Source organism: Myiozetetes cayanensis, unplaced genomic scaffold (assembly GCF_022539395.1).
Source record: "Myiozetetes cayanensis isolate MyiCay16 unplaced genomic scaffold, myiCay2020 scf5-8, whole genome shotgun sequence".
Taxonomy (NCBI): Eukaryota; Metazoa; Chordata; class Aves; order Passeriformes; family Tyrannidae; genus Myiozetetes; species Myiozetetes cayanensis.
The window spans coordinates 36,687,190-36,705,331 of NW_026087742.1; the positions used below are offsets into that span (position 1 = coordinate 36,687,190).

The 18,142-nt window shown below is 37.1% G+C and overlaps 1 protein-coding gene and 1 non-coding gene across 2 annotated transcripts in view; both read left to right on the top strand.

Annotated features, from left to right (window-relative positions):
• Window positions 1-18,142, top strand: part of CEP295 (centrosomal protein 295) — a 43,868-nt gene that overhangs the window by 23,898 nt on the left and 1,828 nt on the right. The window contains 13 exon segments of the mRNA XM_050334083.1: window positions 333-504; window positions 650-714; window positions 716-803; window positions 1,913-2,134; window positions 6,424-6,530; window positions 8,067-8,181; window positions 9,667-9,900; window positions 11,466-11,620; window positions 11,856-12,015; window positions 14,229-14,869; window positions 15,575-15,745; window positions 16,833-16,950; window positions 17,706-17,912. Of these exon segments, the coding sequence (XP_050190040.1) occupies window positions 333-504; window positions 650-714; window positions 716-803; window positions 1,913-2,134; window positions 6,424-6,530; window positions 8,067-8,181; window positions 9,667-9,900; window positions 11,466-11,620; window positions 11,856-12,015; window positions 14,229-14,869; window positions 15,575-15,745; window positions 16,833-16,950; window positions 17,706-17,912 (2,455 nt within the window).
• On the top strand, window positions 7,734-7,817 carry LOC126649805 (small nucleolar RNA U2-19). Its single transcript, XR_007631185.1, has one exon. It is a non-coding gene; the product is annotated as a small nucleolar RNA U2-19 (small nucleolar RNA).

The following is an 18,142-nucleotide window of genomic DNA, read 5'->3' on the forward strand; positions in this document are numbered from 1 at the left end:
AAATTCCGGAATTCAGGAGCTGAAAAACTAAAAGCAGACTTTTCAGAAATTGTTTCTGTTAAAAATGCTGAGTATTCTGATCTAACCTGATAAAGGCCTTGAACATGTAAATAATTGTGTTTTAGCACATGGAGGTTGTAGAGCCAAGTAAAATACCTATACATCCAAATGTTTCTGTTAGCTAAGCAAATCTGTCTGGTACCTTGCATACTTGAACTACTTTCTCGACATGTTCAGTATTATTCTGCATGAAATACACACACAAGAAAATTTGTGTTTGATAAATGAATATAAATATAATCTTACATACATTTGTCTCCTCCTCTTCTAAGGTGAGACATATATGCCCAAGTGAAGAAATGACAGAGGCACAAAAGCCTGACTGGATTAATAGAACTGACTTTTTCCAAGTCTCAGAAAACTACCAGCAAGAAAATGGCAGCAGGAGTAAATTTCATGGAAGTGAAATGATTTCGCAGTGCAATGGTCCAGTTGAGCAAACTGGTAAGGCTGTATGTTACATTCCACTATAATTTTTATTGCTTTACAGCTCAGATGGAGTTCTCTTCCATCTCCCCAAGTTAATTTTATATACACACACACACACACATATATATATTATTACAACATACAAAACTTTGTTTTACAGAACAGTCTGAGAAGATTCTCTGTAGAGAACAGAAATGGAGATCTTCCAAACCACCTGTGACAAAGAGTCAAGTTAGGGCTTGGTTTGGAACAACATGAACTTAGTATTATACCAGAGATAGACACACCGAAGAGTTGCAACCTTTCTTTTGCAGGTAATATACAAAATATGTAATAAATGCTACTGTTACAAGAAGTAGATTGGAGGAATTTAATCTTTCTTGAAGAATCTGTGAGATGATTATGAAATAATAGCTGAAGTTGATAGATAGCATTTAAACATTTAGCTTTAGAGCATACTAAGAAAGTGACTGTGAAGTTTTTCAAATGAGGAGTTAGTATCAAGTTTCTACATAAATTTTTATACCATCTTTTTTGGGTGGTTTTTGTTATTATTGTTGTTTTGTGGTTTATTTTGGTTGGTTGGGGAGTTTAGGGGTTTTTTTGTGAGTGGGTTTCTTTGTGTGCTTTGTTTTGTTTTGGGTTGTTTTTTTTTTTAATTACAAAACACTATAAAAAATTTTGGAGAGCAACTACACAAGCACTTATCATTTTATAAATATATTTGTCACAGTCTACATGCAATGCTTTGTAAGTGTGTATAAGGAACATTAATTAACAGGTACTGCCAACTGATGTTTTCTAAATGTATACATTTATTTCTTGTTGGACCAATTTGGTATCTTGATTAGACAGCAAGTTTTGTTGGTGAAGGTTTTGATTGAAGAATATATTTTCTTAAAAGCACTTGGTTTAGTAATCTACTCTTAGCTGTATAATCCCATTATCACAATCCACAGGTGATGAATTCCTGTATTATCAAACCATTAGTCATGATAGGTCATGAGATTTTTATTGGATGTGCTGTTGTATGGGCTGGGTTGGGGAGAAAATAAGTCTTTAAACCAGAGCAAGTGTACAACCAAAAGCTGTAATACCTCTGAATATGGAGAAATTGCTGAAAGTTTTGGTGGATTGGCTCTGTGGAAAAATTGGTTTTAATTTTTTTGGAAGAAATAATTTGGAGGAGCTATAAATTATTTTTTGAGAAGTCTATGACCTGTATAATCTTTCAGCCTGTATAATTCTTAGATTGTGATGCAAAAGTGTTTACTGACCTGATGGGGCTAATTTAATTAAAATGGAGAATGTACAAATTCAGCAGGTTGTTTCTGTAGCATAGAATGTGCATTTTAATGTTCCTCATTAATTGCAAAACACTTCCTTTCTATTCCTAAACTGATTACAAATATTTTAAATCCAGATAAAGCAGATTCTGGTGGTGGAGAACCTTCCCCCATTTCAACTGTTGGGGAGTTTGCTTGCCTGAAATGCTGCAGTCCCACCCTTTGTGAGGGCAGTTTACCCTCGAGTATAACAAACTATGAAGAACAAACATCTAATGGAAGTCCAAGGCAAACTAAACCATCAGGGAGATTATTACAAGAGTTGCTAATGATGGCAGCTGAAACTTCGTATGATTCAGGTGAGGAAATCCTCTTCATTCAAGGGATTATATGAATTCCTTTCAGCAGTGCTGATTTTACTGCTGTTTATTTGTAGAATATGACCTGACTTATTAAAGGACATGCAGTGCTGTTTAAATGCTGTTGAATTTTAAGTGTAAAAAAGGGTGTTTCAATAAGCACATCTCAGAACGAATGAGTTTTTGTCTGTTTTTACCATCCCAGTAAAAAGTCTGCACTGCACTACTGTTCATTGCTAGCCAACAGTTTCTTGTCCAAGGCATGTGCTTTTTATCTTTGATTTGTAGAATTGTCTGTAAAGGTTTGCAGGTGGGAGCAGATTCAGTACCCAGTGATTCTCTGTATTGACAAAAAGGAAATTAAAGCTTAAAAAGAACTCTGAATGTTAATGTGATGATGTAGATGTCCACTAAAAGATTAGTGCATATAAGAAATTACTTAAAAATACAGTTGAGACAAAAAATAAAAGGCTGAGGTCATCATCAAGCTCAAAAAACAGCTTTGAAAGAATGATCTGTTAGGTTTGACAGACATGAAAATTGAGAATTGTAGAGTATCTCAAGTTGAGAGGGACCCATAAGGATCATTGAGTCCAACTCCCTGTTCCTCATAGGATTACCTAAAACTAAACCATTGCTCCTTGAACTCTGTTGGGCTTAGTGCTGTGATCCCTTCCCTGGGGAACCTGTACTGGTGACTGGCCACCCTCTAAATGGAAAACCTTTTCCTAATGTCTAGTCTGAATGCGCTGGTGCAGCTTCATTCCATTTCCTTGTGTCCTATGGCCCTGCTTAGTGAGAGGTAATTATTTTGTATATGCAGTTCTTGTTTTATTGGGAAGTTCTGTCTACCAACTTACAATGCATTAGCCTTGACTGTCAGCTTGTGAGACTAGCACAGTGCTGGAGTTGAGCCAGACACCTGGAATTTTCAAGGGTCTAGTCTACCTGAATTCCAGACAGGTCAATTCTGCTTTGGCTTTTTTAGTAGCCACTATACCTTTTTTACATGTTCTGCTGAGTATGTCAAAAAGAAAGATACTGCAATAATGTAATGATTACTTCAACTCTGTTCTTGTCCCTTTGTCCATTAAGAGCTCTTATGGGACATCACACCTTTGAGGATAGCCTGTATTCACCTGTGACAAAGTCTGATTCCATGAAATAAAACAATTTGTTCAGTTATCAAGAAAAAAGCTTTTGTTAAAGTGGTTTGGGAATGTTCAAAATAATTTTGTTACAGGGATGTTGAAACCTACTAAACATGCTACGGGTAACTTGACTGGCTTTATAAAGGGACAAAGATGATTAGTCTTAAGTAAACGAAGAAAGCAGGTTACTAAGTTTGTCAAGAGATTGGACTAACAAGTGGATATTAGAGTTTTTATTTCCTACTGGTTTTTTCCCTATTTATAACAATCTAGTTTGTCTCTCCAGTCTTTTAATTCAAAGGCTCCAGTACTTTCAATTGCAATGCACTTGCTTCTCTTCGAGTTTACTGCATATTGAAATGCAGTTTATTGTCACTATAACTGAAAAATACTATGCCTGACTTGCTGGGAACTGTTAGACAAAATTTGTAAAACACCAACTAAAGGAATTTGAAGCTGATTACAAGGTGACAGCGTTGCATGGTCCAGGACAGTTTTCAGTATCCATTTAAAATGAATGAATACATTACTAGAGATGCAGAGGAGTTTTCAGAAACTTGGCAGCATTTATATGCACACTCTTACAAGCAGTTACAGCTATGTAGTACATATCTGGTTTTGCTAGAGATTTCACCACTGCCCCTGATCTTTAACTGTTCATTTAGTTTGTATTCAGACATCCATTTCCAATTCAATCTGAGTTTGCTTGGAATTGAAGTTGTTTTGAATAAGAACATATAAGCTCATTTTCTTTCAGCTGCTTTTTTTGTTTCTCAGAACAGTCCTTTTGAAGTATATCTATATTTAAATTTAAATTACCATTGAAGAATTTTGTCCTTTGACAATATTTGAAGAAAAGGCTTGTAATTTTCTGAGTAAGTTGTAGATGCATTGCTAGAGCCACTGGTATTGAATTAATATAAAATATCTTGGTGTAGTGTATTTTTACGTTAGAGCATATTATATATGACCAGTGCAATGGTTTATGTAAGAGGATTAGGAAACTTTATTTGAACATCTGTATTAAATGCTTTCTGTGATTTTGTGTAAGAGGATTGTCCTCTTGAGCAGTTCAACAACCAAACTACCAGTAATATCTGTATAATTTGTAGGCTGTGAGACTCCCTGTGGTACTTTCAGTAACTAGTGTGGTATTTCAGCAAGAAAATCTACAGTCCCTTGTGCTTTAAATCTAAAGTTTCTGAAGGAAAAACTTAAGGTGCATTTTAGGTTGTTGTTTATGATAGTAACTTTGATTACTTTTTAATTTGGTTTTTTTTGAACATTTTTTTGCTACTTGTTTCTAACCAGGACGTGTTTGCAGTTTTCCCATGTTTTCAAGGTGTAATTGTGTCTCTAAAGGTGAGAGCAAATGAGTGCTTTGTGTGTGTGACCTTTGATTTTATTCTTTGAAGTTATATTCTTGGTGGTTTCTAGCTTTCACCAAATAACGTGGGGCTCTACAACTTAGGAGTTGTACTGCTTTTGTGATTACAGAACCAATAGATGAACACAAATCCTATTAATCACTGCTCATATGTTTTTTCAAAGTAAACATTAAAGATAAAAAGGTAAAATTGGCAAATCTTCTTGGATGCTTTGCTAGCACAGGTGACTTTGCTTTGATATGAGACTTGTCCTTGGGTAACAGGCATTTTTTAAAGAAACTTCTATAATTAACTGTATTTCTTTCTTCCAGGAAGAAAGATAACTTCAGCCCTCTAAAATTTAGATGCAGATATGTCTGAATGTAAAATGTCTTAAGGACTTTACTGTGAGGATGGTGAGACACTAGAACAGGTTTTTCCAGAAGAGCTGTGGATGCTCCATTCCTGGAAGTGTTCAAGGCCAGGTTGCATGGGGCTTTGAGCAGCCTGGTCTAGTGGGAGGTGTCCCTGCTCATGACAGGGGGATTTGGAACTAGATGATCTTGAAGGTCCGTTCCAGCCCCTTAGCATTCTGTGATTCTATGCTTCTGTGGTTAGGGAAGGACGAATCCCTGTGCCCAGTACTGAGTGGTTGCGAAGTGGTCAGCTGGCTGCAGACAGAGAGGGCAGGTAACTGCTGAAGTGATGTTGCCATAAGTGACACCAGCGAGACCAAGATCCAAACTGCTCTCTTGTACTGTGCCCCTAATGCATGATAAAATGAGTTGGGAACTTTGGACACTTGATATTCTTTCCAATCCAGTTTGTTAGAACTGGCTAATAGAGTCGAAATTGTAACTGGAAATTACAGAGTAACCCTGCAGATGAAATGGACAGTTTGATGGCAGAATCCTAATTTCCTTAGGAAGTAAGCTGGAAACTAGTGACTAGGTTTGATACATACATCTCTCGCAGTTCTCCTTCATTACATATCAATATGCTGGTCTGTCCTTATTCATCCTTAGCAGTTCCCTTAAGCAGTGTTCCAGATGTGATTATCTTCATATCTCTGTGACCCTTTTGGAGTTCAGAGAAAATACTTCAGTTTCATTTCAGTTTCATACTTAGCACTTCTTTCTTGAAAATTCTTCCTGGAAATAAGAATACATATTTTAGAGTTTTTGTGGCAATCTACAGTCATAGAATTGTCAAACTTTGAAGGTGCTTGTCAGCACTGAATGCAGAAATTGCATTTTGGGGTGCTACTGTGGTGCTTTTTTGCACAGATACTGATATACTTATTTTTATGTGTAAGAGTATTACAGCAAAGGTGATTCAGTTCTGTGGTAATAGTCATGCTGTAGTTCAGTAGTTCAGTGTTTCTGATTTCACTGATTTACTTGGGAGTGTCTGCTTTCCTTTGTAATCACTGTAATGGTAGATTGTAAAAGTTCCCCCCACCCTAATGAAATTAACTGCATGAATTTTGAGCTTTTCCTGCCTGCTCTTCAGAGAGCAGTCCGAGGAGTTAGAAATTTTAGGAAGGCTGGTCAAGGAGAACTACAGATTGCTGATGAAATTGGTGATGCAGTGGAGCTAAAAGCGTTGTAGGTGAGAAGAAGGTGGTTAATGATGGGCCAAATTTGTGCCCAAAAGGTGAGACAAGCAGCAGTGGAGTGTTACTGCCCTCTGGTGTGCCACAAAATATTGCTCACTATGAACTCAAAACCTGCTTTTTGTTCCTTATTGCTTCTGTTACATTTGTGTTCAGCCCAGTCCCAGGATTCTCAAGTGTCTCAAGATTCACCAGTGCTTGCTGCTGAAGTTGGAGAGGGAGTTACAGCATGTTCTGGACCATCATTCAGACTTGCTAATACGGTTGGTCATATCAAAATAATCATATAACATAACCCACTCTTTATTTCGTGATGTAATCTTTCTTTCTCGTGTTGGGGGGATAAGATCGGATGCACTGCTCTAGGTGCAGCAGCATAACAAACACCAAGTAAAGAGAGGTAATCACTGTGATGGATCTGCTGGCTCTGTTTCTGCTCATACAGCACAAGATGCCATCTGTTACCCCTCTGCTGTCAGGGCACACCATGAGCTTACACTCAGCTTGCTATCTGAGGAGGCTCCTGGGCCCTTTTTCACAGAGCTGCTCCCTAGGCAGATCCCAGCTGGGACTGGTGCATGGGCTTCTTCCTTCCAGGTGCTGGACTTTGCATTTGCCCTTGCTGAGATTCACACCATTCCTGTAGGTCCAGCCTCACGAGGTGCTTCTGGATGCCAGCCCTGCTGTTCAGTGTATGGCTTGGTCCTCCCACCTTAGTGTGTCTGGAGACCTGATTAAAGTATGGTGTCATCTCCTCTGGGTCACTGCCCAGGGTGTTAAAGAGGACAGGTCCTAGGACAGAGCCCTGTGTGCTCCATTTGCTCCCCACCTCCATGTAGAGTGTAACCCTTTAATCGCTGACCTCCGAGCCTGATTACCCAACCAGTTTTCATTGTCTATCCATTCAGGTTGTGACATCCAAACTGGGATCATACAATATTGTGAGTGTTAAAAGCCTTGCCAAAATCAACACCAATCTCCTTCTGTTCCCTCGCCCAAAGATCCTGTCATTTTGTCAGGAAATAAAAACAGTATTTAAAAAATGCCATGTGTATATAGAAGTACTTTAAAATGTGCATGTTTCATATGTAATATATTTTGTATAAGGTAGTATAAAATGAAAAATGTAGAAGGGTTTCTTAGATTTTTATTTTCTTAGTCCACATTTGAAGTCAGAATTTGAGAAGAACTGTTCATATCTAATTCTTCACATTTTGAAGTTTTGAAGAATTTTTTTTAAATACAAGAACTCTCATTCTCTGCTTTGTGACTTTGTAGAGCTTACCTTAAAATTAAGGAAGGTGATGTTTTAGGGTATTTTGTACATTTTTAGTGTAATTTCACAGAATTAAATTTTTAGTCAGTAACTTGTATGCAAAAGGCTCAGTATTGCAAGTACTTGTAAAATTCTTGTTTTTGATGTTTTGCATATATGTTCCTCTGAGATCTACAATTCTGCTGAAGTGGGTCTGTGATGAGAAATAGCCAAATCTGATCACCAGAAGATAAAACAATCTTCCAGGTGTCATGATTTGTATGCAGTTCTGAGAGGCTTTATAATTTTGTGTGTGTGTGTGTGTGTGTGTGTGTGTTGAGGGGAGGGGGCTGGTGGGGAGTGAGGTATCTGGGACGTGGGGTGTGAATGTGTTGTACTGAGCAAGGATGAACCTTTATTTGCCTGACTGTTCAAAACATGAGGGCTTCTACACTTGAACTGAGCTCAGAATAAAATGTGTGGGTTTAAAGCTTTAATTCTGGACATCTGAGTACTTTGTAATAGTTGTGTTATTTCATCCCAGGAAGTACTAGTTTCAGAGGCTTTCATGCAAGGAATACCCTGTGATTTAACTTCAACAATTTCCACTGGGAGCTTTTCAACTAGTGAAATGTTGGATGCAAGCCCTGTTGGCCCTGGTAAGTGTTTGGGGTTTGTTGTTGTTCTTGTAGAAGGAAAATTGTGGTTTCTCTTTATTTTATGGCAGAATGGGTCTAACTCACTGAATGTAAATTCTTCTGAAATAGGCTAGTGTCAAACTTCATTTAAGGTTTATTAATGTGTCCTACAGAGTTGAATGTTTTGTTAAGTGCTTACAATTTTTTACTTTTATCATAGTTTAACATGATAATACATCTGCTTTGGCAAATTAGATTTTGAGTTTTATTAAGCAGCTGTAACACAGTTTTCTAGTGGCAGTTTTTATTTTAAAATGATCTTCAAATGATACACTGATAGAAGTTTACTAATCAATACATATCATGGATTCTTACAGAGCTATGACTTCTGTCTTGCTGTTAAGAGAATTGTTCCAGTATCTGCTTGTCACCATAGTAATTCTTAATCACTTATTTGTGAAAATATCACTTAAATGCCATATTGACCTGTAATAGTTTTCTGAAAAATACATGATCTTACCCCTTTTTATTTGCAGTCTGCCTCTTGATCTTGTTAGCTTGTTGTAAGATCAAAAATAATTCCTTTATAATAAATATATAGGTGCTCCTGACATTATTACTTGTGAACATGGAAGTGAGCTTCAAAGTGATTAGATAGTGACCTGTAGATTTATTTACACTAAGGCCTAACATTGTATTTCTTAAGCAACCTACCTGTATATGAGTTATTCTATGCTTATAAATCAGATTTGAAGACTGCAGTTTTTACAGCCTGAGATTTCAGTGGCTTCTTTGAACCCTAATGATATAACATAAACTTCATAACTCACGTGACAAATCTGTGTTTTATTGATGTAAGAAAGCTAAAGCAAATTCTAAGATCATTTGCTTGTAGCTTTTCTTCTCTATTATATCTTAGTTGTGGAAGAAAAATATCAGAAGTTTTGGTTATTCAGCTGCATGAATAAATTTTACAAGTCCAGCTATGTCTTCAGCATACACTCAGTGCTCAGTAAGGACCTTTTCTGATAGCTTTGTGCAATTCTTCTGTAAGCATATAGACAAAGAAGGGTTGGGGCACTAACTAGGAACATGATTTTGGTTGCCTTGATCCCTTGGATTTCTTGTGTTGGTATTAAGCAATTTCTCTTTAATCATGAATAAAACTCTTGCACGGTGTCATAAAGATACTCAAGATCACATTAAAGGATTGACATATTTATATGCAGTAGGAGGTAAAGATATTCTAGCTAGCATAAAATAACAGTATTAATTCTTTTCTGATTTTATAATTTCAGTATTTCCAAATTCTGTAAAAGCGCTGAGCTGTACTGGCTGCTACCTAATTAGATCAACTTGTATTTGTGAAAGTGTTTGGTAAGATTTATAGGAGCAGTGACAGGAGACAATTAAAAACAAAACCGCAGAACTCTTTATGAATATTTCAGATGATGTAATGTCAGTGATTTATATGCAAAACTGTGAACATCTAATTTAATATTTCAGGATTGTCTTCTAATGGTACAGAAGGTGGAATTTTGAGAGAAACAGCAAGCCATCCTTGGAACTCCTCGCTGTCTTTTACCTTGCAACAGAGGCAAGAGAATTTGTCTGGAGCATCTGAAACTCCACTGCCTGAAGGAGAGATGCACCTCTATAAAGAAAGTCAGACACAGCAGATCTTGGGGAGACATACTGGGAACTTGAACTCTTACTCAGATGACAACACCTGTTTCCAAGGTATTTGCTATTTTATAGTATTTATGTGCTATGCTTTCATCATACAGAATGAGGAGTTAACTCGATGTTACATACTGGTCTCTGCTCTTTATAGCTTACATTTTAAAATTAATTAGGATTCTGTGTGCAAGAATTTAATACTCTGATGTTCTTCATCCTTTGTGTTAGATATATATTAATGAAGCATCATCTAGTGCAGAAAAAAAAGACAGTCTGATCAGGTGTCTGTCAGTTTTGTGCTGTCTCCTGCCACCATTGCTCAGCTCTTTGCTACCTTTGCCATTTTTATTATTTGTTTATGCACAACTTTCACTTCAGGAAGATAGAAAAATAGTATATAATACTGCATTATTTACATGGAGTAACATAGTTGATGAAACACTCACTGATTAACAGATTGGTGGGGGTTTTGTACTGTCTAGAAAAATGTAACAATTCATCAAAATTAGGAACATCATAATTAGCTATCATGACGATAATGTTAGTGTTTTAATTCAAATTGTTTCCTCCTGGAATGTTTGAACACCTGGAATCACAGAATTATAGATTAATCTAGACCAGAAGTACTTGTGTTTATGGGGCCCAAATTCTCCTTGCTCATAACAGAGCCAGCTTAGGTTGCTTAAGGCCTTGTCCAGACAAGTTCTCAATATTGAGAGCCTAGGACAGAGATTCTACACCCCCTGGGCAACATTCTAATAAATGTTCTTTTCCTCCTTTTTTTAAAATTTTTTTATTGTATCCAACCAAAATTCCCTGTGTCTGTCTCTTTCTGTTTCACTGAACATGTTCAAGCACACTGACTGCATTTTCCCTAAACTGAAGGAGGATAAGTTTAGTTAGATATTAGGAAGAAATTCATCACTCTGAGGGTGATGAGGCACTGGAACTGGTTGACCAGAGAAGTTGTGGATGCCCCATCCTTGGAAGTGTTCAGGGCCAGGTTGGATGGGACCCTGAGCAGCCTGTGTAGTAGAAGATGTCCCTGCTTATGGAAGGGGGATTGGAACTAGGTGATCCAGCCCAAATGATTTTAGGATTCTCTGTATTGTCTCTTAGGAGGTAGTAGGCAGCAGATATTTTTGTGCCATTTCCCCGAATTCTTCTCTTGAGATTGAACAAACTCAGTTATTCAGCTTGTCTTTGAACATCACGTGGTAACCATTTGATCATCCTTGTGGCTCTTCATTGGTCTTGCTCTGCTGTGTCACTGATTTTTGTTCTGAAAAGCCCACACTACTTCTGATGCAGTCTCACATGTGCTGAACAGAGAACTTAAGGACTTCATCTTTTGATTGGAAAAGAAAACCAACATTGAATCAGTGTAGCACTTTCTTACTGCTTTTTACACCTGCATTGTATAAGAGTGGAAGAATTGAATGCTGTAAAGATTTTGGTTTTAGCAGCTAGTATTTGTATACCTGCAGAATTCTAAATACTTTATTTACTGCATATAGAAAGAATGTGTGATATGACTATGACTGTTGTTTAGGTTCTTTTTTTGAGGAGGGTTGTTTTGGGGGTGTGTGTGATGTTTATTTTTAAAATAACCTCTTTTCTTACAGCTCTAGCAGCTGAGCTTTGTTTTCCAGAAAGAGAGGGACCTTTTCCAAACTTCCATCACCATCTCTTTCAACCTTTGGAACCAAGTGTTGACTTTGATACGTCATCATCATGTTCTCAATACGAAATTTCACAAGACAGTAGAGAATTTAGCAAGGTACTACACAAAAACTCTGGTGTAGGAAATACTCTAGCATAAGATTTTTGTAAGATTTAAATATATAATCCCCATGCTGTTTTTTATCTAGAAGAAACACAACAGTGTATTTTGATATGCATAGAGCTGGAAGTGTTTTTGCTGGTTGTAGCAGAAATGTGATCCAAAAATCAAATCCTGCCTTCAACTTTTTATTCTTCACATTTCTGATAATTTTTTTTTTTAATGCCACTAGACTTCAAAATTTTCAGCAGAAAGTCCAGACATGCTTACATTTCTAGAAGTGGGAAACTCTGGTCTGAATGTGCAAAGCAGCAGTCTGCCTTCTCATCTTGAAGCAAACAGGCAAAACAACATTCCATCAGAAGAGTCCATTACAGAAAACCTTATTCCAGGTATGTACAATGTAGTCAAATCTGTGCTTTCAAATTCAGCCTATTGCCAGTATGTAAATACCAACCCTTAGGATGGGTTTGCCGTGTTGAAATGAGGACAGATCTCTTTGCTGCTCTCAGTCCTGCTTTGAAATGTTTTTAACTCTGCTGTTTCTCTCTCACACGGTCTGCTCCACCACCTTTAATGGGTAGAACTGCTAAATTCTGTGAAGTTTATTTCCTCAGCAGTTATGACTTTGGTACAAAAGCAGACCTGCTTATTCAAGTCACTGTAATGGATATTCTGTTACTTATTCCTTCTGCAGTAATTATGTTGGTGAAGCAATATCAACTCTGGCTGAAACTGTCAGTTTAAGTCCTTTTCCAGATTTTTTTATGCATATCCATTACTTTTTTAAGTTTGAGTAAGTTAAGGAAGTTCCAAAAGTGGATAAAAATTTTATGAGGTGCATGTATTTGAGTCTCTGAACTTACTCGTTTGTCTTTTATATACATTGTGTTCTTCAAGGAACAGTTCAATTTTCTTTTCCCACTGTTAAGTCACAGCAATGTACTGCACACTGATATTTGGTCTGATTATAGAATTGCTTAATCTCTCTATAAAGTAAGGGGGAGGGACAAGAGAAGAAGAAAGGAACTTTTAAATTACAATGTTGTAATTAACTTAGTAGATTAGAAGTTTATGACTGTACAGCAGCATTACATTAACTGTGGCTCATAGGAGGAGAAATATGTTTTAATGTTTTGCAGTTGAATTTAACTTGGTATTTCATGTATTCTAAAGAAAAGGACCAATCTGAAATTCAGTGTTTTAAGGTACTCCAACAGAAAGCTGAAAAGTAACAGGAAATGCAGCATGATATCTTAAGTAATAGATAGATGTATTTACAATGTAAACATTCCTGGTCAATTATGTTTGTGATTTGCATATGTATACACTTAAAATTTTTGGACACACATTATTCATGTTTAAAGCTGCAACCAAATACTCAGTGGCTATTATGCTTTTCTTTATCTCTACAAGAAAAAAAGGAAAGTAATAACAGATACTAGAATAGGTTTACACTTTACCCTTTGTGACTGTGGTCACAGCAACGAGGATTTAGGAAGCTCCCTTCGAACTTCAAAACACTCTATTTCTAAATTCCTTATAGAAACAATCTTTGTGCCTTGAGTCTTTACTGCGGTATCTCCCCATGTCTTAAGTGTTTTTATAATCCCAAACTAATTACTGTTGTGCTTTAAAAGGATGGAAAAAAATAACATAAGCAACAGGCTAAGCAAGTAAAAACTATTTTGAGTTTTCAGCTCAAGGAAGGTTGTGATAAGCAAGTGCATCATCTGGAAAATTCTCTGTTGATGGCTGATGTTGCAATGCAGTTCTTCCCTCCCCATCAATAGCTATGTATCAGGAGATAATACTCTTTACACATGTAAAACTAGATATTTTGTGTTAAAGAATGCAAAAAATGTGTAAAGGAAACCATTAAAGGTTTCTGTGGTACATTCTGGTGTGTATAAAAAGCCTAGTGATAACATGATGCTGGAGTCTGTGTAACTAACTTTATCAAACTTAGGTCAGAGGCATGTTTTAACAAAAAAAAAATAAAATTAAGCAGCCCTGTTGTTTGTTTGGCAGTGATTAAAATGTTAATACCAAATTTTTATCTTTTCCCAGCCTCTTCTGGGGGAAAAAAGGTAACTTGACTTGTATGTGCAGATCCTAAGGGAAAGATAGTTTAGGGTGCAGTGCTGTAACTTGTAGGAACAACAGTTGTTATTCCAATTTGAGTGTTGTCTTCTACTGTGAAGAATTTCTGTAATGGTGTTTTGGATTGTCTTCATTGTGGTTTAGAGACTTTGTTGGAGGTGCCACAGGGACTCAGAGGACTTCATTTACAGAGTGTAAGTTGTAAAATGTATGGCTGTCATTATGTCACCACCATCACCAAGTCCATCCCTAAACATATTCTGAGAAGCAACAAAAAGTGTTGTTTCTCAAAATCTTGTGTACAGTGATGGAACCATTTTCTCTAACATTAATGGTACTGTGTTTAAGGAAACTTAAGCAGACTTTTTAAAACAAAATGTTTCTTCCTATTTACTAGACTTTTTGTTATTCATTACTGAAAAGTGTTATTATGAGGAGACTTTTAAAGTGAAAATTCTGTTTTGTTAGCAAGCAGTTTGACTTGTGACAATTTTTGAAACAGGATCTGAAGAATCTTTTCAGCCACTTCAATTAGAATCTGCACTAAGTGATACCTCTCAGAATACGGATCAGCCAGTGGATCATAATGCTGCGTTACAGACATCTTTTGAGCAAGCCCCTGGAATTGAAGACAGGGGCCATGAGAACTGTGTTTCACCTGCAAGAGAATATGAAGAACTGTCAAGAAGTGTGGAAGGTATTAGTCTCCAGTGTTCAGTGGAAGGTCTGCGAAATGAAAGTCTGATTCCACTGGAAGAGCAGAAATCATTTTATCAAGTAGATACCACACCAGTTACAGTGGAGGAAATTTATTCTCCACACTTACTAAAAGAGACTGTGTCTTTGGAAAAATTACCTTTGGAGGAATTTGATAAGAAGTATGTGAAGCTTCCTGAAAAATCCGTTCCTGTACGTGAAGTAAATAATGCTGAGGAGCTGGATTCTCAGTGCAATATGAACATAAAGGAGCCAGAGCAAAGCTTTCCAGAAGGACAGGAATGTTTGAGGGTTCTCAGAGAAACCAGCTTGGAAGACTCAGACATCCATTTGCATGCTGTTGTACAACAAAACAGTTCTTTCCTGGAAAGACATGGAAAACATTCTCGTTCTGTGCCCAGAAGCTCATGTTGTATTCCAGTCTGGGTGAGTAAAACAGATTTCCAAAAGCAGGGGTTTTCGCGGTTGCACTAAGTTATTTTAGACCTTTAGTATCTAAAAGCTTGGCAAATATTGATTTTACAGTTCTGGTTCCTGTTTTCTGGACTTCTGCCCTACTCCTTCTTTCAGATCATAGCACTGAAATAATTAGCAGTAGCTAAAATGAGCTGAGTTCCCACAATGGTTTGAGGAGCTATTTCATCTCCCTCTCTTGCTGTCAGTTGGTAGAGCACATGCAGCTGGGTTTCATGTCACTGTTACCTCACTGTCCCCATTTAGAAGCCTGAAGGAGGTAAATAAATTAAACAAAGTGTAAGCACACTTCAGGAAATAGCTTTGATGTGTAGCATTAAAAAAAAATTTGCCCTACAACTAAGTAACTTAAACTTGAGGAGAGTGAAGGAGTTTTTGTTGTTGTTTGCCTGCTTTGGGTTATTTGTTTCAGGTTTTTGAACTCTGATATACATGCATTCTTTCTGTATTTCATGTATTGCTTGGGGCAGGTTTTCTTTCTTCTTCCTCTTTAATGAGCCTCTTCTTTCTAACAACAGCTGTTCCTATTGCTGGAAAATTTTTTTTATTTTTAGGTTTGGTTTTGTTTTTGGGTTTTTTGTGTGTTTTTTGTTGTTGTTTTTTTGTTTGTTTGTTTTTCTGTTTTTACACATTTGTTGTGTATATTTTATTTTCTAGGAGACTGAATCAGGGCGTGGTATTATGGAAGAACCAGAACTCACTCTGATAAGCTCAAATGACATCAGTATTGCAGAATCAGACATTGGACATATTAACCAAGAGAAAATTGAGGATAAAATCGATAACCTGGCACGTGTGGATCAGTCGGAATGTAATGATTTTACTGAGGTGAGCATTATAATGTAATTCTAACTTAGTATTAATCATAATAAAGAGAGGCCCCACTGTAGCAGGTAATCCACTGTTGCAAAACAAGAGAATGTTGGGTTATCTGATATTAGTAATTGCTTGGATCATCCTAGTTTGATGTTAGGCTTTCTGGACAGATCTAATAGATCTTAAATTTGGGCTATTCTATGAAATTAGTACCTTGTCATATTGGCCTAGACAGGGTTTGGAAGACTTACTGCAAGAAACAAACCATCTTGGTGGTGTTTGCAGGACTAAATTGTATCCCACTAGTTGAAAACTTGAACAGGATGAGAACGTAGGACAAAAAACAAAAAAAGAAAAATTCCCCTACCTAGCAGATGGAGCCATAGCAGGCTCACACAGCAGTTTGAGCTTTATGGGGAAAACATAACCAGCTTGTCATTCTGCCACACTTAATTAGCCTGTGGTGTGCTTTTTGCTGTTTGCTTCTATAAAGCAAAGGCTGTAAATTACAGAAGGGCTGGGTTTTAATGAGACAATAATTTGGGTGCTGAAGCAATAATGTAGAATCAAATAATCTGTGTCAGTTAGATGAACAGATTAGATGAAATCATGCTTTATTGCAGGAGGCATCTACAGAGGATCCTAAAAGTGTCTAAGGATGGGTCTTTGTAAAGTAATTGATACGAGGGAGAGGTGGAGGTTGACAGCTGGAGGCTGTACTGCTGCAGTGGGTGTCACCTGCCACTGAGAAAGAGACGAAGAGATGAGTGGGGTGAGAGTAATGGGGGAGAACTAGAGAGAACAGCAGGAAATGAAAGCAGATGGAATTATGCTGCCCTGTATTAAGAACAAGCAATTGAACCTGGTGGGCAAAAAACTCTTCAATGGATTTTTTTTTTAAGCTTTAAAATGTTTTTAGAAAGTAGATTTTTCATAATTATTACCAAGATCCATTTCTGATTTTTCTTTGCATCTGCTATAAAGGCAAAAGAATGTTTATTTATTTATTTATTTATATACTAGTGGTACAGTAGTACCGCTTCACTCAAATTGGTGATATATTTTAAGCATTTCCAGCCACTGATTCTTTATGAAACAGGAGAGAGAACTTTTACCACTAGCTCCAGGTGCAGATTATTCGGTGTTCACAAGGCCTGACAGCTCTCCCAAAGCCCAGAGTCCCAACAACAGTCACTGTCCGTCGCATCGGACTGCAGGTAATTATGTGTAACTTGAATATACTGAAGTTGAGATATAGTAAATTGTTTTTAGTATTAAAATAATCAGTAAAATGCACCTCTCATCTTGAACGTTTTTTAGAGCTGCTTTTACTTTGGCAAATACATCTTTCTGTTCAGGCTTGGTTTGTTGTACATTTGACCTGGGTTTAGTGTGTGTTGTATTGCTTGTCTCTTCCTGTCCCAAGTTATGACAGTTCGTAATATCTACACTACACTTGGTTTTTTTGAAAAATTGTGGCGTTTTGTGATTTGTCGTCACAGTTGCACGTTCATTTATTTCTCATTTCTTGTTAGTCTCCCAAGCCCTGTAGCCAAAGAATGGCTTTTTTTGGGTTTTTTTTTCCTATTCTGATAATAGCGTGGAACAAAAGTAAAATACTGAAATATTTTTTTGTCTAAGATGAACCACAATAACATGAAAGACAGGACTTGTCAGAACTTAACTGTGTTAGGGACTTGTCAGGTCTTTGATATGTTTTGAGGCATCAAGATGCTTTTGATGCAGTTTTTGTCACAGCATTTGTCTCAGCAGACCTGCTGACCATGACTGGATTTCATAGGTCTGAACTGCTGCCTATTTTGCAAGATGCCTCATAACTCACAGTGCCATTCTCCTCGTGCCACTTACGAAAGTGGTCAACCTCAGCATTTTAGGAGAAGTACATTGCAATGCATGACTTACTGCTCATTGTTAACAGTGAGAAATGTTAAGACTTCCCTTTCCTTCACAGTAATGCTGCTGGAGTTTGCAGCTACATCTGGAAGTTTGCAAAAATCTTTTTTTGAAAAAAAGCAGAACTTCATCCAGGAATCTCTGAAAAGAGTAGAAGAAATAAAAACTAGAGAGAGAGAAAATAAAAAGCCAGAAGCCAGAAAGCTTCGAAGAGGAAAGTCTGAGGAGTTAAGAAGCAGACAAAAGGAGTTTCATTCTCTCTCTGGTAGGTTTATCTGGGGACAAGACACATCATTAGGTACCCTTTTAATTGCTGTTTTGTATCAAATTACTGGGGACTTGGAGGTCAGCTGTTTAGAGCCATGGCTGGCTCAAAGCACAGGCAGCAGCCTAAGGAGTGAGACTGTGAATATTTTAACACAAGACATCCTCTCCATTGTGCCCATTCTGCTACCTTCTTTTTTTGTCATGTCATTTAAAAATCTTTGAAAACCT